At 38.0% G+C, this 23,662-nt stretch overlaps 1 protein-coding gene across 1 annotated transcript in view; it reads left to right on the top strand.

The window, feature by feature from the left end:
* The window catches only part of CDC14A (cell division cycle 14A), a 155,795-nt gene that overhangs the window by 68,857 nt on the left and 63,276 nt on the right, over positions 1 to 23,662 (top strand). The window contains 2 exon segments of the mRNA XM_017865166.1: positions 5,495 to 5,574; positions 21,133 to 21,199. Of these exon segments, the coding sequence (XP_017720655.1) occupies positions 5,495 to 5,574; positions 21,133 to 21,199 (147 nt within the window).

The following is a 23,662-nucleotide window of genomic DNA, read 5'->3' on the forward strand; positions in this document are numbered from 1 at the left end:
AAATAGTTCTCAATGCTTTTCCTGTAAAAAGAAAGTGGGAATAATAATGGAACCTAACTCGGGGTGATGTGAGGATTAATGATTTATGTACAGTGCCTAGAATAGTGCCTGGCACATAGTATATACTGTTAACTTTTTGTTTTTATTGTTGTCATTATCGTGGTCATTATCACTTATAGTTGAGTGTCATATTCTGGAGTCTAAAGGGTAAGGGAAAAGGTTCTGAGTTGGAGAAGAAAGGCATCATACGACATAGTATTTGAGTTTAGGTCTAATGAAATATAGGTCTAATAGGCAGAAATGGTGAGGAAAGTATTCCAGAAAAACAACCACCACCACCTCAAATACCAGAGATATCAGGTATGTTTAGGGAAGGGTGAGGAGTCTAGGCTAGTGGGTAGGATTCATTTGAGGAAAAATGACAAATTCACCTGAAAAGGCAGGCTGGGACAATATCTTGTTGAAGGGTTGGCAGTCTGGGCTGGGCTTTTGGAGCAGGGTTGAGACTTTCCGAGCCCTGCTCTGGAACTACTGGAGTAGGCAGGAGGTGGAGGTGGAGAGAAATGGTATTAGTCCTAGAGTATGGTGAGAAGGGTTTGAAATAACGTGATGATGATTGTCATGGAAGAAAGGTCCAGGTAGTTCACTGGGGAGCTAATGAAACTTAAGACTCAGGGCCTTTTCTTGCTTAGTTCCCTCTCTCAAGCTGTTGAAGGGAAAAATTTTTGTAAAATGTGAAAAGATGTTTGTATGCTCCATCTTCGCTCAATGATGTGTTTCAGGCTCCCAAACCTGGATCTACCCCATAATTGAAAGAAACTGTGGATGGCCAGGAGCCATAGCTCACGCCTGTAATCCCAGCACTTTGGGAGGCTGAGGCTGTTGGATCACTTGAGGCTAGGAGTTTGAGAACAGCCTGGCCAACATGGCGAAAGCCTGTCTCTACTGAAAATACAAAAAAATAGCTGGACGTGGTGGCATGTACCTGAAGACCTAGCTACTTGGGAGGCTGAGGTGGGAGGATGGCTTGAGCCTTGGGGGTGGAGGTTGCAGTGAGCCAAGATTGTGCCACTGCACTCCAGCCTGGGCGACAGAGCCAGACCCTGTCTCGAGTAGAGTAGAGTAGAGTAGAGTAGAGTAGAGTAGAGTAGAGTAGAGTAGAGTAGAGTAGAATACAATAGAATACTGACTGTGACTGTGGAGAGAGAATCAGTCTGTGTATTGACTTGATGTGGGTATCACGTGATGGAGAGGCCAAGGTCAAAGATGACTTTTGAGATGCTGGGTCTGGCTGACTGGGAGGAACCCCTCATAAGAAAGGGGGATGTTGGGAGCAGCCCGTTAGGGTGCAACAGTTTCAAGCCAAGTGAGTGCTCTGTGCTGGTTAGCTTCACCAGTAAAAGAAACATTTTCTTCTTATATCTGCCCACCCCCATCCTCAATTGCAGTTTTGCAAGCATGATAATTGTAAGTTACATGGTGCTAAGGAAAGGACTCAGCATGACTGCTGATTAATGGGCTACAGCCCAAAGCACACAACATGGTGACGTCTTTGTAATGTCCAGTTACTATTCTGTGTATGCTAAACCTAGTTGTCTGAAACTTTTAAAGGAAGTCTCTCCTTTTTTGGTATAAGTCTTCCATATTTGGTAAATCATAGTGCTTCAAGACTATTTTAAAGTTGTAACATCTGTTTTCTGGAAATTGTATTTTGAAGGAATTTAATTGACGCAGACATGGTTGGAATGCTAATTTCAAAGCTATCGTGCCAATGTTCCAGTGGCAGCACCTGTCTGGGAAAGTCTATTGTCAGCATTTGTTTCCTCTTTTTCACACAAGTAAAATATTAAACAAATAAAATTGAAGAATACTCTTTCAGATGGCCAAATTGAATCCTCAAGAGTATTTTCACTTTCCAAGTCACAAAATATAAATATAATTAATGTAGGGGCACAGATTTCACTTTTAAATATATATATATATTGTTTATATGTGTGTGTGTTGTGCTTTACTGAAAAGTGCATGATTAACTGTTGGGCAACATTGGCTTACTGGTAAACAATATAAATTGTGCTGGTTTGTAGTAGGGTAAATTTTATTATGCTGTTTAATAAAACCTCATAGCTGTTGATAATATATGTGTTAAGATACTGGCTCTTTAAGAACCTTTTATTAAAGAAACAAAAAGTCATTGAGGTTCTTGGTACCTGGAAGTTAATTAAACAGAAAAACGTCACTTTAATTGGGTGACTCTTGCTTAGTTAAAAATAAAAGTATATGTTAAATGCTGTATTATTAATATGGTTTCTAGGACTTCTTGGCAAAAGTAGGGCAATGTTATCAAAGTCATGCATGTACCACCCACTAAACTGATGTGGTACACCGAACATTATCTGTGCAAATGCTTTTGTTAAGTTGTATTAGTCAAAAGTTCGGGGAAATTTCTGGTTTGGGTTTATATATGTTAATACCTAGTGAGAAAAGCAGACAGCATATTATTTCTTTCCCCTTAGGAGTACAAGAGGAAAAAAAGATATTTAGAAGATGCTTTGAAATTAATTTCATTCAGAGAATATTTTATGATTCTGCTGAGAGAAGGCAAAATATTTTAGAAATATTAGAATATCTGGTAACAAATTTTGAGCATTAAATATAGATTTTATTTTAGAAAGAGTACACATTTAACATTGCATAATTAATTTACTTACTTCACATTTAAAAAACAGATCTGTGTATGTCTGTGAAAAAGACAATGTGTTGATAGTAGAAATATAAGGTAGAAAGTTCCTCTTTCTCCTTCTGGTCCTTCCCCAGCCCTTTTCCTCAAATATGACTACAAACTGTTAACAGTTTGAAGTCATCTAAGTTTTAAAATCAAATGGAATGAAATGGCATTTAGGAACTTGGAAGAGTGGAAACCTTTTTTCCAGACCTATGCTACCAGCTGAGTTTATATTTTCAGGAGGATATGATGGAATTGCTGAGGGCTTTGGAGTCAGCCCACTGTTCAAATTCTATTTTCATCCTAGAGCAACAAGGAGAGTTTGAAGTTCCTTACCTTTCTTATTAAATGTCACTTTTCTTCTGAGCTTTAATCTAGCCTAGTCGGTCTCTCTCCTGTCTCTCTTTTTAATCAGGAGACATGTCTAAGAAGATCTGGCATAAGAATATGTGGCATATTTTATCCTGGAAAAATTAAATTTGGTATTTTAATGACCCAGCATGCATTCATGTGGTAATGCACTCACTCATCAGGAAAGCATTTCCCCCCTTTGCCCAAATACCTACCTTCAGGTTGTGAAAGGTCAACCTGTAAAAGACGCCCCAGGAATCTTCCTGGAATTTAGATGGCCTCTGTTGGGTTTCACTTTGCACTTATTAATAATTGAGCATTGGGATAAAAATAAAAACAAAGGGTATCATCTTACAATGTGAGAACATGGGCCATGTGTGCTAAGTCATGCAGGTAAAACGAGGAGCAAAGCCCTGTGGGGTAGCCAGTCTAAAGAAGAATTCCATGTGGGCTAGTGCCTCCCTCTTGCAGAATGACTGTCTCAAAATTAAAGGGAATTAATATAATTGCTCCTGAGGAGGAAAATGTATTTTTGCTTTTCAAAGGTTGTTGTCTAAGCTTTAATTATCTAATCCACACCCAGAAGCTTTCTACAAGCAGCCTTCCCTTTTAGCAACCAGTCACCATTCAAATACTGCAGCATCTTTAGGCTTAAGAAATCACTGCATTATAACCAATTCTGTTATATAACTTACCCCTTAGGGTACAGTAAAACCTGTTGTAACGTTGGTTACTGAAAATGGTCTTTAGAGCTAGTGTTGGTTTAAATGGAATTTTGTAATTATTTGGGCTGCAACTAGAGTGACAATTCTCCATTTTTAGAATCTGGCAATGCCTCTTGTCTCGCAGCACTTTTGGTTATTTCCTTTCTATTGTTTTTTTGTTTCATACTCAATAAGTTTTGGTTGGTGTGTGCTTTATTAGAGCTTCATGTTTACTTGCCAAATGAAGATGGGGTTTTGTTACTAAAGTTAGTATTTTTAATCTATTTTATTTTTCTTTCTTTAGAAAACTCAGAATGGACTCATTTTCTAGTCCTGAAATATTAATAAGTAAATATGTAATGTATTCCTAGTGAAATAGCTTAAAGCTCAAAGAAGGTTTATAAGTAGAGGAAAACCCTACTGTTAAGAATGGAGACGCTGCCATTCTTGTCATTGAAATGCATAGGGTTTTGATGTTGGGACATATTAAAGAAATAGTGTTACTAATTTTAGGTAGAGAAGATTGTAGGAATTAAGCTCGTTTCTGACTATAGAGGAAAATGACCCATGCCATCGGCTCAGAATTAAAAAATAAAATATTTTATTTTTTAAAAAATAAAACCGAGCTCTCCCAGTGGTTTGTATCGCTCTTCACATTCCAGCCACTGCCTGGCTTTCTCCTGTCCCCTCTCCCCTTGTCTCAGTCCTAGCCACACTGACCTTGTTTTCCTCCAACTCACCAAGCTCTTTCCCGCCTCAGGGACCTTGTGTTTGTCATTCTCATGCCTGGATAGCCCTTCCTCCTTCCCCTTAGCTCTTCCTGTGGCTCTCCCCCTCTAGATCTCACCCTGAACATCACCCAGAGACCCCTCCCTGACTACCTTGACTCAGGTAGCCCCTTTCCAGGCCCCTATTTATTTCCTTTTCATCACTTACCTTAGACTGTATTTATTTCTGTTGATTATTGTCTTTGACCCACAAGGGTAAATTCTATTAAGGGAGGTGCCAGTACCTGATACAGTGCCTGGCATATATTATATACTCATTATCTGTGTATATATATTACCTGGGAGTTGTTCACTGGTTTTAAGGGCTCCTTTTTTGTTTGTGTCTTTAAGATTAGTTTATCTTGTTGGACCAGAGGGATTTAAGTAGCTTTGGTATCAAAATCTAAGATAATCTGTTTTCCAATACTCTTACCTATACACGTTTTCACCCATTTTTATTGTGATTTTATTGAGTGTTTAGAGAGCAACACTGGCTTTCCTCAGAGTAGGCAGAAAATTCAGTAGATACCCCATGGGTATTGTGCTCACTGTGAGAAATCTTTCAGGATTTACCAGGCACTGAAATAACTCATGGCAGATCTTTGATGAAGGTCAAGGAGGTGTGCGTTGGCCTTTGGTGAGCACATGGTATATTATGAGGGTACAACTGTCCCTGCCATTGTGTCTGTTCAGTGTGCCTTTGTAAAGAGCCTGGAATGGCCTCTTCATGGATCTGCCCTCTGTCTCTAAGCTTACCCATGGAGAAGACAAAGGCTGCTGCTCAGCTTCATGCTGAAAAGGAAATGTTGGTAAATTATTGCTTTGTAAAGATCAACACTATCACCGTAACAGTTGTCACTCAAAGTGGAGGAAGTGAAATGCAAAATTGGTGAGTAATTAGTTTTGTGTCATTCTTTGGTGTTCTAAATGTTGCTATTTATCTGTTTTAGGTAATCTATTTAAAGAAGACACCAGAAGAAGCCTACAGAGCACTCCTATCTGGCTCAACGCCCCCCTATCTTCCATTCAGGTATAACTCCTGGTGAGACTTGGGTTAGGCTTTTGCGACAGAGCTGGATACTTAGAGTTGGGTCGTAGTGTTTTTTAATTGTCTTAAGATGATAACGGTGATGTTATATGGAATGAAATGAGATGGTAGTTTTTATTATTACATTTTGTAGAGTTTTTTCCCTGTAGCTAGCAAGAATAAAATAGCTTTCTTCTTGTAGGAATTTATTTTTTTCCTTGAATCCTTTCTATATCTTTACAGTTTATGTGAAGTACAAAGAGTGCCCGATGTATAAGCTAATAAGTACAAAGAGTGCCCAATGTCAAGATTTGTTGGATTTCAGTAATCTACATCATTGATTCATCCATTCATTCTTCCATTTCATGAGCAGTGATTGAGGTCTGGCCACATGTCAGAGGCTGGGGATATAGAATGAGACCCTCTAAGATTCTTCAGGAGCACTGTTTAGTGGGGACCCTAAATCACCAGTTTGGCACACAAATCTGACTGACATCCCCAGGCAGCCTTTCTCTCATTCCCGTGTTTTCTAAGTATCATCAAAGAAGATCTTTTAAAAATTTGGGGTGAACTTGAGCTCATTTAAAGAGTAGAAGGGGGCTGGGTGCAGTGGCTCACACCTGTAATCCCAGCACTTTGGGAGGCTGAGGCCGGTGGATAACTTGAGCCCAGGAGTTTGAGACCAGCCTGGGCAACATGATGAAACCCCGTCTCTACTAAAAATACAAAAGTTAGCCAGGCATAGTGGTACGTGCTTGTAGTCCCAGCTACTCGAGAGGCTGAAGTGGGAGGATTGCTTGAACCTGGGAGGTCGAGGCTGCAGTAAGCTGAGATCGCCCCACTACACTCTAGCGTGGGTGACAGAGTGATACCCTTTCTCAAATAAATAAAGTAGAAGGGACCATGCATCAAAACTCCCATAACACTTACCTCTGCTAGAATTGTGAATGATTCTAATATATTTGCCTTTTTTGCTTGTATGTCCAAATCTGCAAGCATGTGTATTGCTTATTGCTTATTATTGTTATATTACCATAATTAAGCAACACAATGAGAGAAAGGAATGGGAGTGACTGAGAAGGCTCTGCTTGTCTGTCTTCCTCATTCTGCTCTAAACTCTCAGAGGGCAGGCCCCAGTGCCTTATACTTAACAGCACTTTTAGTAAATATTTGAATGAATGCATTAAGACTAAATCCCTTAAGAGTCAAAGGATTCTCACTCTGCTTCTGAGATCACAGGAGGTAGCTGTTAGGGTAAGACATGGGGAGGAAAGAAGCAACACCTAGTGTGTTTAATTAAAGTGAAGTCAAGGAGTAAGGCATTGGGATTTGGACCCTGAGAAGAAAATATCCTGAAGCAACCTAGAGTCTGAGGTAATCAGCTGTGGAAGGGCAGATAAGAAATGACAGATAATGTAGATGAGAGTTTTAATGGTGAAGACAAAGCTTATTTTTCCTTCTACTTCTAATGGCTCCTATACTTTGAAAGTCCTTTATAAAATATAATCCTATTTTTTCAGAAAGGGATAATAATGCTAATAATTCTAAGTTCTAAGCAAAGTGGTTAGGAGTACGTACTTTGGAGGCAGAGACACTTGAAGCAGTTTGAAGCCTCATTCTGCTTCTTGCTGTCTGTAGTAAGTAAGTATAAGTATCTTGGACAAATTACTTATCCTCTCTCAGCCTCAGTTTCCTTATCTGTAAAATGGCTTCAGGTCTAAACTAAGGATCAATGAAGTAATTAATTTATCCTTCTGCCTAGTGCAATATTTGGTTTTTGTTTTTCTTGTTGTTAGCATTGTACTATTATTACTGTTAATAACATAATAGTAATAATAATTATTATTACAGAGTCTCACTCTGTTGCCCAGGCTGGAGTGCAGTGGCACAGTCTGGGCTCACTGCAACCTCTGCCTCCTGGGTTCAAGAGAATCTCCTGCCCCAGCCTCCTCAATAGCTGGAATTGTAGGCCCCCATCACCATGCCTGGCTAATTTTTGTGTTTTTAGTAGTGATGGAGTTTTGCTGTGTTGGCCAAGCTGCTGTAGAACCCCTGACTTCAAGTGACCCACTCGCATCACCCTCCCAAAGTGCTGGAATGAAGGTGTGAGCCACTGCGCCCAGTTGAGAACTAGAATTTTTAAATAATAATACCAGAATAGAAGAAAAGATAGTAAGATAATTAATACTACTTAACATAGAATTGATTTCAATTCTACATAAATAGTAAATTGATAGCCAGTTTTTTCAAATATTTTTCACTCAAATTATTTGAAAATATAAATACGTTAACATAGTTCAGAAACTTAAAAAATCTATAGGAAGGTTTAAGTGAAATTTCTCCCTCCCATCCTTGATCCTCATCTGTCTAGTCCTTTCCAGGTAACTTCTGGTATTAGTTGATTTGATATCAGCCTAGAATTTCTTTATGCACATATAAGTAAATGAAGATATGCACCCATTTCCTACTAAAAGTATGCACTTGAATGTAACTCTAAGTTCTATCTTTTTGATAACTTCAAGAGTTGTATTTACATTAAGCTGCATTTCTAAATCTAGACTCTTCATAAACCATACATTTGAAATAGAAAATACCGCAAAGTAGTGCATTTATAATTCAGTGAAGAATTTAGTTGAAAGAATACTACTAGTTTTCTGGAAACTTAATTTTTTTATTATGCTAAGATAAGATGTGAGTTGTTTTTAGTCTACAGCTCAGACCAACTAAGACTGATGGACTCCTATCAAGAATCATCCCTATACTAAATTCCGGGCAGCCATCATTGCATTGGCCTTCATTATAATCTGGGTTTTATTATAACTAGGTTTAAAAAAAAAATCCCATTTCTTATGAAATTACACTTTTGTCTTCATTGTCTAAATTGTTTCAACTGCTGATATATTAACACTTTTAATTAAAAATGAGAAGCCTTAAATAAGTGTGTTTGAATGTAATTGTTTTATTATTTAAAATTTTTTAAAAATGATGATTTTGAAGGCTTGTTGAAGGTGTGGTTGGTATGTTCATATACACTTTTCACTGAAATGTCTGTTTCCATTTGTGCTATATATTTTAGTTTCTTTCTAATAAAAGAGTTTTATGGCTACTGTGAATTTAAATAATGTGGTTTTTCAATTTTTTTTCACTTTGCAAACATTTATCTGAGCAGTCACTTCCGTAAAGCCTCCCTCATTTTTCTGGAGAGGCTTGGCAGGTCCTTTGCCTATGATTCCCTATTACGTTTTATGTATTACAAAGCCAATACCTTGTATTTTAATTATTTGTTTGCATGGCTGACTCTTCTCTTGAGGGCTGTGGTTGGTTCTTTTCCTATTTTGTCCTGAGGGAGCAAGTATATTAAAATATATTTATTGCTTTTTTGGTGCCAGTCACTTTGATAGTCCTATGGATTTAAAGATGTTTAGAACAACTTGGTACCTGCTGCAGAAGAGCTCAATGTATAGTCTGTATACATGTATAGGTGTGTAAAACAGTTACAGTGCTTTGTTAGAGTTAGAAGAGAGGTGTTATGGGAATACTGAGGAAGGAGGTTTAACTCTGAAACGGGGGGTGGGAGAAGATGTTAGGGATACGCCCCATGGAATGCTTTTCATATTAGAATGAAAACTGGAGAACAGCAATTCAGGCACTGATTTTAGGTGCTATATTTATTTATTAGTATGGCATGGGTTGTTTTTGTATAATGTTATGTTAGGTAGGATATATAATATGAAGTTCACGGTATGGGTACATTATTATAACCTAAAGGATGATCTGATTTTATTCCTACTTAGATTCTATTTACCTAGTTAAAATTAACAAAAAATGGGAAGTGTGTAGCTTTACTGCCTATTCTTGATTAAATTAAGTATAGTCAACTTTAGAGATAGTTGAATTTCTGGCTTGTGTGACAGCAACGAGTGTTGTGATGTCACTTGTGAGTCAGTCTTAGCGTGTTCCATTGAATTATAGGGTAGTTGTGTCAGAGACTGTATTCACTTTTACTGAGAATAGCCAATCTGTTGATTAAAAGTGACTTTAGCTGAAAATCAGGGGAAAGGGGTGTTTTTCATCTACCTTAATTCTTTGAGTCATCCATCTTCAATGTTGGCTTGGCAGCTGGCCTTCAAGGGAACAAGAGGCCTTTCAGTTCTGGGGTCAGACTCAGCAGAGTTTGAATTGACAAACCAGGTATGAATCTTTTTAGGTTCTCTTCCTTTCAGTGTACTACTAAATTACAGTGTATACTATTGAGCAAACAAAGTCATATTAATCTCAGCTTATCTAAAGCCCCAGGAGAAAGCCCCAGTGACCCTTAGTGGAATATCCAGATTGTTTTCATGGCAGTCAGTGGCAGGGTTTTCAAAGCTACATTCTTGGGTGCTCACAAGACAGTATCTGTGAAAATTTAAAGTCCCACAAATCATTGAAAATATAACCAATCTAAATTGTACAACTTATTTAAGATGTCTCTTGTGCTTTTAAATTCATTTTATACTTATTTCTTTGCTTATTGGTCCACATGTATCAGGTTGGTAAGTTTTTTAGTATTGGTGATGATTCCTAAATCTGCTCAAAGCCAGTTTTTAAAATGACGTATAGGCCAGGTGCAGTGCCTCATGCCTGTAATCTCAGTACTTTGGGAGGCCAAGGTGGGCGATCACTTGAGGTCAGGAGTTTGAGACCAGCCTGGCCAACATAGTGAAACCCCATCTCTACTAACAATACAAAAAATGTAGCCAGGCATGGTGGTGCATGCCTGTAGTCCCAGCTACTCGGGATGTTGAGGCAGGTGAATTGCTTGAACCTGGGAGGCGGAGGTTGTGGTGAGCCAAGATCGTGCCACTGCACTCCAGCCAGGGCAACAGAGCAATACTCCATCTCAAAATAAATAAAATAAAATGAAATGAAATAAAATAAAATAAAATGACATATACAATTAAACAGGGAATGAATAACATCCAGGGACCTAGTTTTGAAGACATATGCAGAGAGCATGGCATGAAAAATAATGACTAAGTTTGGAGGTAAGGTTAAGTACGGTAATGTGCTAACATTAATGGAATAAAGCTGGTTGAACATTGGATGTCCTGTGCCTTTAGTTTTTTCCTAAAGCTTGGAGAAGAGGCTAGAATTTATAGGTGTTTTTCAAAGTTATGTTGATCCTCAAACTTATCTACATACCTGGGGAGCTTTAAAAAACTATTGATCCCTAGATTCTGTGCCCAGAAATTTTGCTGTAATTGGTCAAGGGTGAAGTCAGAGTATTGGAAATTTGAAAAACTACATATATGATTCCCATATGTGTGGTCAAGGTTGAGAACTCCTGCTCTGTAAGATATGTCATGGCAAAAAAAAAAAAAAAGTAAATTTAAAACTCTCTGTCTTGGAGATTTAGAAAGCAAATTTCCATTTTAAACATTCTGAATGGTTCTGATAATGAAGTAACCTGTTTAGCTCTGTAAAACCCAGAATTTTCTTTTTTCTTTTTGTTGTTTTGAGATGGAGGTTTCACTTTGTTGCCTAGGGTGGGCTCGAACTCTTGAGCTCAAATCCTGTGTAGTTGGGATTACAAGCATGCACCACTGCATCTGGCCCAGAATTTTACAAAGTACTGATTTTCTTCCTTCTGCCCCATACTTTCCTTTAATATCCAGCAGAACTCCTGTTCTGAAACGCTCTGAGGCATATTTCCTGATCCACACCTGTGTGGAACAAAAATCATCTCTTGGGATTAGAATAATATGCTAGCATTTTGTGGAACTTTTTTTTTTTTTTTTTTTTGGTGCTGTTTCCTGAGAGTCTTGGAAATAGATGGCTTATCAAATCATGGTATTTTATTTAATGTGAACAGGAATATGCACGTTTTCTTGCAGTTGTGAAGCCAGACAATCTTCTCTAACAGAGGATTCACACACCTCCCACTGGCAATCCTTTAATGACATCTGTCATTAAAATGGATGCATAGTGTTTGTGTTGAGGGAGGTGTTTGTTGTGTTTTGGGGGATGACCCTTAGTGATATTCCAGTTGCTGAGCTCTGTGGCTGAGTCTTAATGGGAAATCTCAAAGGTAATTATTTGAGATCTTCTGGGCATGCCAGAACTTGTAGGTCTTTAAACAAAGGCTCAAAAAGGTCAACCACTTAGGACTTTGCATCAGGCTGCCTCCTTTTTCATAAACATGTGCTGGCAGATGTTAGATGTAATCATAAAATATATTTCCTTAAATAAAACATTGAACCAGATTTTTATTAGCTTAAATATGATATTGTGATTTTTGTCGAAGTTTGTTTAGCAATTAACTGTACTTCGAAGGGAAAGTTCTCTTTACCTCTTTCCTGCTTTCCTCTTGAGTATCCAAACTATGGAAACAATATTTTATCCTGTTTTAAGATGTTCCTTTCACTCTCAACTTTTCCTTGCTGTTTCTCAGTCTTGATCTTTGGGGTCATTTCTGCCCCGTGGATCTTTAATAAACTTTTGCTTTTGGTGCTTGGTGTGCTGGAAGCTAATTCGCATTAGTTTTGACTAGTGAGGATGTGCCAATTTTCTGAGTGTTGAAAATCGATGTCTTTTCCAGTCCAAACTGTTGAATCCATTCTTACCAGCTGCGGCATATTTTGAATAAGTCGTACCCCCTTGAAAAAGACTCTTTGTCAGAGTTTTCTTGTTAAAGTGCTAAGTAAGCGCTGCTATACAGGATCTGAGAAGAGAAACAAGTGTAGGTGTCTCCATGACCCATTAAGTACTCACATGGAGGTGAGTTATATTTATTCTGTTTTTTGTCTGCTGGAACAAGAAGGTGCTTCAGTGATTTGTGTTGTGAAAATTCGCTCAGACTACTTTTTAAAAAATTTTTATTCCTACCTTTAGGGTTCCAGATCAGTTTTACCAAACTTAGTGAAGTAGGGTTGGTGCCAAAGTTTTTGTACTCTTTATGGTATATTTCCAGTAGCCTTAGGTGATAAAGATGGGTTTGAATAAGATTGCAGTCATTTACCTTAATGAACATAGTAATAGTTATTATTTTGTTGAATATTATGAAAAGCTCTTAAATACCTGGGTTAAAACCAATTTGCCATTGTTTTATTTTAAAGAAAAATTATTGACCATATGAGTGGCTCATTCCTGTAATCCCAGTGCTTTAGGAGGCTGAGGCAAGAGGATTGCTTGAACCCATGAGTTAAGCGAACCCATGAGACCAGTCTAAGTAACATAGTAAGACCTGGTCTCTACAAAAAAATACAAATAAAAATTAGTCAGGGGTAGTGGCACCCCTCTGTAGTCCTAGCTGCTTGGGAGGTTTAGGTGGGAGGATTGCTTGAGCCCGGCAATTTGAGGCTACAGTGAGTTATGATTGTGCCGCTGTGACAGAATGAGCCCCTGTCTCTGAAATTAAAAAAAAAAAAAAAAAAAGAATAGAAAAATTAGTGGTTAAATGGGTGCCAGTCAGATGTTGATAAAATGCCCAGAGTACAGGTCTTGGTCTATTTTTCTGGTGTTATTGCTAGTGCTAGACAGATTTTATTCTGCTGATTTCAGGTGATCCTTTAAGCCATGACTTAGAATTGAATTTTCACATATCTCTGTTTCTTTAGATGAGCAAAATGATTCATGTGTAGCCTTATGTTAAATCTGCAAAGCTGAGATTCTGTTTTTTTTTTTTTTTTTTTTTTTTTTTGGTACAGGTCACGTTCAATTTTGGACCCTGCCTCCTGAGGCATGTGGTTTTGCTCTTTCATGAATGGGAGATGGTTTTGTCCTCCCTACTAATTCTCAGTACAGTTTCGTCTTGTAGGTCTCAATGTTATAAGCTCTTTCTTTTATTGTAGCTGGTGCATATATGTCGTAGGTTTGTTCAGAGGCTGAAAACTAGGATGTACTTTGGACAGTTGTATAAAGTATTTTGGGCATTGTCTGGTTCTGAAGTACACGTACAATATAGTCTGCAGCTGAACTGTCTAGTATGTTAGCTAGTAGCTACATGTGTTAGTGAGCACTTGAAATCAGTCTAGTCCAAATTGAGATAGATTGTAAATTTAAAATACATAATTGGATTTCAAAGATGTAGTATAAAAGGTGGGGTGTAGTGACTCACAGCTGTAGTCCCAGGCCGAGGCCGGGAGTTTGAGATTAGCCTGGACAACATAGTGAGACCCTGTCTCTCAAAATAAAAATATTTAATATAAAAGAAATATGTAAGATATCTTATTTATAATTATGTTGATTAATGCTGAAATGAGAATATTCTAGATATATTGAATGAGCAAAACACACTACTAAAATTTACTTTTTTCTTGTAACTTTATTTTAATATGCTTATAAAAAAATTAAAATTATACATGTGGCTCTCTTTTGAGGATGGCATTATATTTCCATTGGACAGTGATGATCTAGAGTGTTTTTGCTACTGTACATAGCTCATAATTAAAAATTATTTTATATACTTTCTGCTTTATTTATTTGTTTTTAGAAATAGGGTCTCACTCTGTTAGCCAGGCTGGAGTACAGTGGCCAGATCATAGCTCACTTCAGCCTTGAACTGAATTCAAACAATTCTCCTGCCTTAGCCTTCTGAGTAGCTTGCCACCACTCCTGTCTAATTAACTTTTTTTTTTTTTTTTTTTCCTGTAGAGAAGGGGTCTCCCTCTATTGTCCAGGCTAGTCTCAAACCACTGGGCTCAAGCAATCCTCCTGCCTTGGCCTCCCAAAGAGATCACAGGTGTGAACCATCACGCCTGGCCACATTTTTGCTTTAAAAGGTCAATAGTTCTTAGCCACCAGAGGTGTTCAGGCATAAGTTTAATGAACTCTTGGTAATGATCATTTATTCATTCCTGTATTAATTCATTCAGTAACATCTATAACATCTATAACATATAACAATTTTCCCAACACTGTACTATACTCTGGGCCAACAGACATAAAAGACATGTTTCCTGTCCTTAAGAAGCTCATCATCCTGTGGAAGTTGTGAGGATAGGATTCAGTTCAGTGCTTATAAGGGTGCTTAGATGACCTTCATGATCCTTTCCAACCCATTGCTCTGCAATTTTTGCATACCTCCTTACTACTTGTTACCCAGAGAATTTAGAGAATCATGGACTTAAGATAATTGTAGATCACAGTCATTTCCAAAATTTCTTAGTCCCTTTTCTATCAGCTCTTTTTGTATTTTTTAATGTAGTCTCCACATTGTAGACACTGTGCTTTTGTTCTCCATTCTTTCTTCTTTGAGTAACTTCATTATTCATAATAAGAACTGCTTTCTTATTTTGTTTAAATATGTTCTTTCATCTCTGGTTTCATCTCCCATTATTAATATTTGTAAGGTTGTTTCATTCTGAGTGATTTCGTAGATTCTCAGGTTACAAGCAGTGGTATGTTGGTAAACTGGCTCTATAAATAAAAAGTATCTGCTGATTTCCATGATACAAATACTTTTACTACTGCTGATTTGGGCTCTCAAAATTTCTGAATATTTAACAGTTGACTCTTGAGAGCCTGTATAAGACAGTGCTGAGACACCAATGAAACAAGCTCTTTCTTTTAACATTTAATTGTGGATGTTGATTCTAGTTTTCTTAAACTTAATTTTTTTCTTGCTGTTTTTCTGCAAAATAAACACTAAACACAAAATAAACAACAAGTCCCAATTGCTCCTTCTATTTAAATATTCATTCATTCATTTAGTTTTTCATTCGAGAACTATTTATTGACTGCAGATTCCTCCTATGGTCATAGTTGTGGATTTTTATAATCACTGTATAATAGCTGTATGGTTAAGTCGACTAGTATGCCAGAAGTCACATTTAGAAAGATAGAATTGTGGCCGGGCGTGGTGGTTTGAAGGTTGAGGAGAGTAACCTAAGGTGAGGGTGAGTGGGAAGAACATGTGACTTGCAGATGCACAGGTTCTGTGGGAAGGGCCCAGTGGCTACCTGGGGAGCTCAGGGAGGATGGGGCCAGATGCCCCCAGGCCTTGTGGCCACAGTGAAGATTTGAACTTTCCCTTGAGAGCAATGGGAAATCAGTGAGGGGTTATAGCTGAAGAGCGACCAGATCAGATTTGCCTTTTAAAAATATCACTCTGGCTTCAGTGAAGAAAACCATTAGAAAGTCTAAGAGTGGGTGTAGGAAGTCAGTGGCAATGGAATTGGCAAGTGAAATGCATTCAAGAGATATTTAAGAGGTAAAACCAATGGTGCGTAGTGAGGGATAGGATAAGGGGAAAGAGAAAGGTGGAACTTCTGGGCTGTAGCTTGAGTGACTGTGGGAACTTTTACCCAGGCAGGGGGTGCTGCAAGACTGGATTACCGTTGCCGTTGTTTTTTTGGGGGGTGGGAACAGATTCAAGAGGTTCTTCTTACATAGTGAGTTTGAGATATCTTTAAGACACCCGAATGGAAATGCCATGTAGGTGGTTGGCTGTGCTGTTTTTGAAGCGTTAAGAGGAGTTTGTGCTAGAGAGATGAATTTGAGGGTCATTGGTAGATAGATGGTAATTTATGTGGATATCTAGGGCAATGATTCTCAAAATATGTGCCTTTCTAGCAGCAGCCTCAGCTCCACCTGGAAACTTGTTAGAAATGCAAATTCTCAGGCCCTGCCTTTGGTCTATTGAATTGGAAACTTGAGGTGGGGCCCAGCAGCCTGTGTTTGTGGAACTGTCCAGGTGATGCTAATGCACACTAAAGTTTTAGAGGCCCTGGTCTAGAGAGAGTATGGAGTGAGAAAAATTTTGGTCTGGAGTTGAACCTTGAGAAGGTTTGACTTCTAAAGACTGGGAAGTGAAGGTTGGATGACTTTGCAAAGGAGGTTGGAAGTAGTGTTTAGAGGGTAGAAGGAAAATCCAGGAACCAAGACAGGAGAGCAAAGTAGGGAGTTACTTGTTGCTGACATATTAGGTAAGATGATGCATGCACAATGTTCTCTGGGTTGAAAATAAGTAAATCCAGACAGACAGAAAATAAATTAGTGAATCGCCAGAGGCTGGAGGAAGGAGAATGAGGAGTGATGCAAATGAGTACAGTTTCTCTTTGGGGTGGTAAAAATATTTTGGAATTACTGGTGATGGCTGTACAACATTATGAATATATCAAACCCCACTGAATTGTACACTTTGAAAAGGAAGATGAGGCTGGGCGTGGTGGCTCACACCTGTAATCCCAGCACTTTGGGAGGCCTAGGTGGGCAGATCACCTGAGGTCAGGAGTTCAAGACCAGCCTGGCCAACATGGTCAGACCCCATCTCTACTAAATATACAAAAATCAGCCGGGCATGGGGGCAGGCACCTATAATGCCAGCTACTCAGGAGGAGGCAATTGCTTGAACCCAGGAGGTGGAGGTTGCAGTGAGCTAAGATTGTGCCAGTGCACTCCAACCTGGGCTACAAGAGTGAGACTTCGTCTCCAAAAAAAAAAAAAAGAGGAAAATGAGTAATTCTTTAGAGAAATCTTGTTTTAAAGAGGAGTCCAAACTGGATGGAAGCTGAAGGAAGATGTGGAGCTTGGAAAGTTTTGGATGACTTGTTATTTTTAAAGCTAATAAGGATCTGAAAATGTTTAAATTGTGTTGGAAAGGATCCAGAAGAGAGATAAAGAGATGATTGATGGTGTTGAATAGTGGTATAACCTCAGAGTAGGAGGGGACTTTTGGGGCCAGTAGTCTGCTGTTTTCCTAACTCCTGACCTCCATTTCATGTTATAATGCAGGTGAAAACAATTCCTCAGAAGGGATCTTCCAGTTCCAAGTTTGAACATCATGTGGGGCAGGTATCTTTCTGCCTCCTAGGGCCTACCATTCTATTTTGTGATGGTCCTGACTATATTGGTGAGTTGAGGAAAATCAACAGGGAAAATTGACTTACAAAATGGGAGGCAATGTTTCCTCTTAAATGGACTTTCAATCTCATTTTAGTCATTTCCTTTATCCTCACTTCCAGGAGAACGCAGTGCTGCCAATTCCTAAGCCTTTTGAGACTTCCCTGGTATTAATTGTGTTGTTTATCAGTTTTTTGTTTATTTGTTTTTATTCTTTTTTTTTTTTTTGGAGATGGAGTCTTGTTCTGTTGCCCAGGCTGGAGTGTAGTGGCACAATCTTGGCTCACTGCAACCTCTGCCTCACAGGTTCAAGCGATTCTCCTGCCTCAGCTTCCTGAGTAGCTGGGATTACAGGCGCCCGCCACCATGCCTGACTAATTTTTATGTTTTTAGTAGAGATAGGGTTTCACCGTGTTGGACCAGGCTGGTCTCAAACTCCTAACCTCAGGTGATCCACCTGCTTTGGCCTCCCAAAGTGCTGGGATTACAGGCATGAGCCACTGTGCCCAACTGGTTCTCAGTTTTTTCATTATCAGTTTAGTATTCAGTTTTCTTGGTCTTCTAACTTATTAACCACTCATCCAAATGATTTCTAGCTTTCAAGATTTTATTGTTTTGTCTCTTCTCTTATTCTCCTTGTCTTTGTTGGTTTCCATTTAAAAAACAAAAGCCTTTAAAAATTCACCTTTTGGTCAAGTGCAGTGGCTCACGCCTATAATCCTAGCACTTTGGTAGACAGAGGTGGGTGTATCACTTGAGCTCAGGAGTTCAAGACCAGTCTGGGCAAAATGGTGAAACCCTGGCTCTACAAAAAAATACAAAAATTAGCTGGGCGTGGTGGCTTGTGTCTGTAGTCCCAGCTACTTCAGGGGCTGAGGCTGGAGGATCAATTGAGCCCAGGAGGTGGAGGCTGCAGTGAGCCAAGATCGTACCACTGCACTCCAGCCTGGGTGACAGAGTAAGACCCCGTCTCAAAGAAAAAAAAAGAATACCCTTTTAGTGAGATGTGGTAGATGCATGGGTTCAATCTTCCATCTTTACCTTCTCTCGCTTTCTTCCCCCAGAGAATATATAACATGTTTTTGTGTTCCTTCACTGTTATAGTATTCTCCTGTGACTATGTATGAGCCGCATGCCACTAATAAGCCATTTCTTTCTTGTCCAGTCTTTGGGGCAGATTTTGGGAACCTGTTGGCACTACGTGGCTGTCATGAGGATTAAATGTGCTAATGCATCTAAATTACCTGACATAGTAGGTGCTCAAAAAAGGCATGCCATCTCCTTTTCTCAATCTGGAGGATATGACTGAATTCTACTGCATTCATTATTAGATTTCAGTTTGTAAACTTGTGTGCCTTTCCAGCCTGCAGTGACTGACTTGCCTAGTTCTATCAGATGGCATGTTAACTCTCCTTCCCAGCTTTGGAGGCCTGCAGATTTGACCACCAGGTCACCAGAGTTCTCCTTTTTGTCACTGGTAACAATTGTGGCTGTGATGGGGTAGGAGGTATCATGAAAGCCTCACCATACTTTGCAGACATTCAGAAAGAATAGGGCTGGAACTTTTTTCTGGTAACTTACATTAGTGACATTGTTTAGCTGAGTCTAGGGGTGGGAAGATAATACTTGAAAGAATAAGGGATACCTCTACTTCTCATAATATTGTTTTACTTTTCTTAAATATAAAGAAAATTTTACCCCCTTTTAAAAAACGTAAAGCAGTAGTTTTTAGTCTAGGGTCTGTGGTGAGAATTCAGGGAGTCAGTGAACTTAGATGAGAAAAAAATTATATCTTTATTTTTACTGACTTTACCTTATCAATGATAAGGTTACATGCAATTATATATGTTGTAAATAAACTGTAGTAGCATTAGTAGCATATAAGTGACAATTTAATATCACATTACAGTTATTATTTCTTAAAATATTATTTATGCTCATTCCTTTCTAAAATTATAGTAGCAGTTATCAGACTTGCCAGTAGATCTTGTTATATAGTAGATCTTGCCTTATATAGACATAGTTCAATTTAAAGTACCTTTTGGGGTATTGTAAATTTGTATTTTCATATATTTACAATACATATCCGATTTAATTTAAATGAAATAGTTTTCTGTTAATCCTAGTTTATGCATTAAAAACATTATTCTGAGAAAGTGGGTTTGCAGGCTTCCTCAGGTTGCTGAGCGTCCATGGCACAGAGATTCTGAACCCCAAAGACAAGTGACTGCAAAGGAATTTATGATTGTTTATATAAACTAATATTTTTCTTAGATCTCTAGTCACTCTTTTCTCTGGCATAGCCCATTAAAATTTGCTTTCTAACATAGAGTTTTCATTTTATAAGATATTTGGAAAGGGGCTATTTTATTTTCACTGACATGTGAGTTCAGATGATATTTAAAAACACAAGAACAAAGAACCCTCATTTTGAAATGAGACCTAAATATTTGGAATAATTGAAGTTTCAGGACTTAACCATTCTGTTAAGTTGCTTTGCTAACTTCCTAGTTTTATGTTAGGCTTTCGGGATGCTGAAACTCAGGGATGATGAAGTTACATTTTACTTCATGGCTTAGCAGCAATAGGTTCAAGTGACCTTGGATGGTTATAAAAGTTGGTTTTATGTTAATTATACCTTAAAGCCCTTGAAGGTCTATTCTGCCTTTGGAATGTCTTCTGGCCCCTTCCTGATGGCTGCCGTGTGTGCCTTTGACTTTGTCTGGAGAGGTGTCTGCCTGCTCTGTTTCTTGGGTCAGCAGTGGAGGCTGGGCAGAGACCCTGGAGCCTTGAGGTCAAGTTTCCTACCTCGGACACCTTGGAACACTGTAGTGTTAAAGCTCTGGTGCCAGTTCTTGCTTAACTGACCTGAACTTGATACTTTAGTTTTCTGTTGCCTAAAGCAGGTCTGCTAAATTGCTCTAAAAACTTAAATAAAGTATGAGGCACTCAATTTTCACCACAGTAGGTTCCCACTCCTTTTGAAGGAGTACTTCATGGTACACTAGAAGCTCTCATGGATCCCAGTGACTCGGAGGAGACTGTTTGGAAGCCTGAGTACATTTTCCTGTTTTCTTTCTTTTCTTTTCTTATTTGTAGGTAAGGGATGGCATTTAATCCAAACACCTGCTAGGTTCTGTTGACCTACATACATTGTCTCTCCTATCTTTTTATGCTTGTTTTTATCATGTTCCTGACAGGAGGTTATTCCTCTGCCAGAATATCTCTTGCAATGATGAATGTTTTACTTAATCAAACAGTCCAATTCACTTAGTAATAATAATAATAATGGTCATCATATTTATGAAATGCTTCCTATGTACCAGCCACTATATGAAGGACTTTACATATTTTAAAAAACGTAATCTGACAACAGTCCTATGAGTGATAGCTACTATCATTAACTTCATTTCACAGATGAGGAGACTGAGATTCAGCCTAGAGGTAAAGTAACTTGCTTAAGTTCCTGTACAGTACCTGGCCAAATTGGAAGTGGAATCAAGGCAGTCAGACTCAGGAATGCAGGCTCTTAAATCAGCCTCTTGGATTAAAGCAATTTCAGAAGTGCTTCAGTTAAGTGTGGTAGTTACCTAGTATGATCTAATGTATTATATAAGTTTACCATGTTGATAGCTCTGAAGCCAAACAAGCACATCTCCAGCTGACTTTGGTGTTATATTTTATTATTTGAATGTTCTAAATGCAAGTTTTTAATGTTGAGTTTATTTATGTTTATAGGGATGCTTCCTTTGGAAATTGCACTTACAATCTCACCATTCTCGACTGTTTGCAGGGAATCAGAAAGGTAATAACAATTCTCCTTGCTGTATTTGACACAGTAGTTTAGAAAAAATATGAGAAAGGAATAATCTCAACATCCTTATTTGTTATTGGAGGGAAGAAAGGGGAACCAGTAAGTAGAAGGCTTTTCACTTCCTGAAGGATGATTGATTTGTAAAATACAAACACCAGGAAAAGCTGGGAGGAGGGAGTGGAAGGGGCCTTTCTTTGTCATTTAAACTGTTTGTGTTCCAGGGCAGATTTATCGCCACTATCAGCTGCAGTGCCTGTGACATTGCTTTGTCACATGCTTAGCTTTATTGTCAGGCTTGATCTTGGTGTGGGAGAGTCAGGACGTTATTTAAGCCACTGTTCTCCTATGCTGCTTGATCCCACCACAAACCCATTAAAACAGAAACTCTGGGGGTAGAGCCCTGCGGTCTGTATTTGAAGAATCTCTCCAGGTGATTTGATACACTCCAAAGTTTGAGAACCAAGTCATAGTTATTTAATTATTTCTGTATATAATGGAGAAGTTAAACTAGAAGATTTCTGAGAGCTCTCGGAACATGTTTTAGAAACATTAATTCACAAACTGAGAAGTTATACAAGCTATACTGTAAATTCTAATGAGGGCTCAAAGTACATAATTCCATCTCAAACATATAACCATGATTTATTATCAGTCAGAAATGTATATATTACATAACCTGTTGATCATAGGACATGCATAATGATGTTACATGGACTATAAATATATTATCAGTAGCAATTCTAGTTCATTTCTCAGATGTAATATAAAACTGATTTTGCTGTGTTTTGAGTTGAGAAAATTGGTGTGATAAATGTGCTACCCATTTTATACATGGTTGTTTCTGTTTCATTTAAAATGAATTTAAACCCTATCAAACTTTAAAATAGTTTTCAAATATTTTTCTTTCCACTTAAACAACTACAGAGATACTCTAGCTCACTCTTGCAACAATATTGCCAAAATGCATTTACAGTAATACCAGTTAAGAACTTCTATGGAGACATTACCCAACATATAACCATTGATTATAGCATTTGGAAAATATGCCCGAGGGAAAAAATAATTTATTTATCATCACTATTATTATTTTGTACCATCTGGTACAGGCTATTTGTTTTATACTACTTAAAAAATTTAGAAAGAGTTCAGACTGGAATATCGCTACCTGTAATTATGGTAATTAGTAACTCAGTATAGAAAGTTGTGCCATCCCTCCTGTTGTAGAGGAAAGGTATGTAAACTTGTTTCATCAAATGTTGGGGTTAACTCAAAGACAGATGACATTTTGGAGGATCTCACAGATTGTGCAGCATGTCTTTAAGCACCTGAGACATTTCCCGTACGTTCGTTCGCTTACATAAGGCACCATGTTCTGGGCTATTTTTGCGTGGCAACGAGTAGTACCCTTCTAAGAACCTATACAGAGTATGGCGACATTTTTGCCTTTTTAGGGAATACATTTCTCTGATTTTGATGTATTGGCATTGTCATAAGTATAGTTTATATTCCATGTTATGTGAACTAGTATACATGGATATAAGCAAACACTTTGGAAATACAGAGAAAACTTCAGAGTGTATATTTTTCTCACTTTTATGTCTGGAAAGGTGCATATGGATGAACTCAGTTTTTTTTTTTTTTTTTTTTTAAGACTGGACTAATTTAAATAATTTGTTCTGCTTGTTCTGTGGGGATTGTTTAAACCAGTATTATCAGAATTTTGCGTTTATAAGAATCACCTGGGAAGCTATGCTGAATAGGTGATCCTGGGCCCCAACTACAGAGAATCTGATTTAATAGTTCTGGGGTGGGGCCCAGGAGTCGGCTTCTTTAATATGAATTACGCTAAGTGTTTCTGATGCAGATGGTGCATGTTCTGTGTTTTGAAAAAACACTGATAGATGTACTGGAGCTTGGCTTGCTAGTTTCTTTTCTATTTTAATGACTTGATCATGTAACTTTTAAATGTACCTGTGGTTTTGTATTCTGTTGTAATCCGTATAGCTTCATGATTTATAAAATAAAAGACTCTCTGTTTTCTTTAAAATATTAGATCTGAGCTAGCTGGATAGTTTTAAAAGTTCTAAGTCATTAGTTACAAAAGGGAGTATGAAGTTTTCTTTGTGATAAAAGTATCAGTTTTTTTTTTTTTTTTTTTAATTGTAAGAGCAGTCAAGTATAATCCTACTTTGTCAGAAACTATCATCATGAAACAGATTCTCCTAAGGTAGAGTTTTAGTTACAAATAAGGGCCTATTAAGTAGAAATATTAAGAGTTTTAGGGGTTGGAAGAAAAAAAAGGTAAAAAATGCAGGATTTTTGGGGGGCTAAATATCTCATTATGATAAAAGGAAAACAGAAACTCATAAGAATAATTGATTTTTCTTCTCCTAACAAAGAAGTTAATCACTATGATATATTCTGTCATAGTTACGTCTAGTTCGCAACAGTTTC

Source organism: Rhinopithecus bieti, unplaced genomic scaffold, assembly GCF_001698545.2.
Source record: "Rhinopithecus bieti isolate Rb0 unplaced genomic scaffold, ASM169854v2 scaffold_78620, whole genome shotgun sequence".
NCBI lineage: Eukaryota > Metazoa > Chordata > Mammalia > Primates > Cercopithecidae > Rhinopithecus > Rhinopithecus bieti.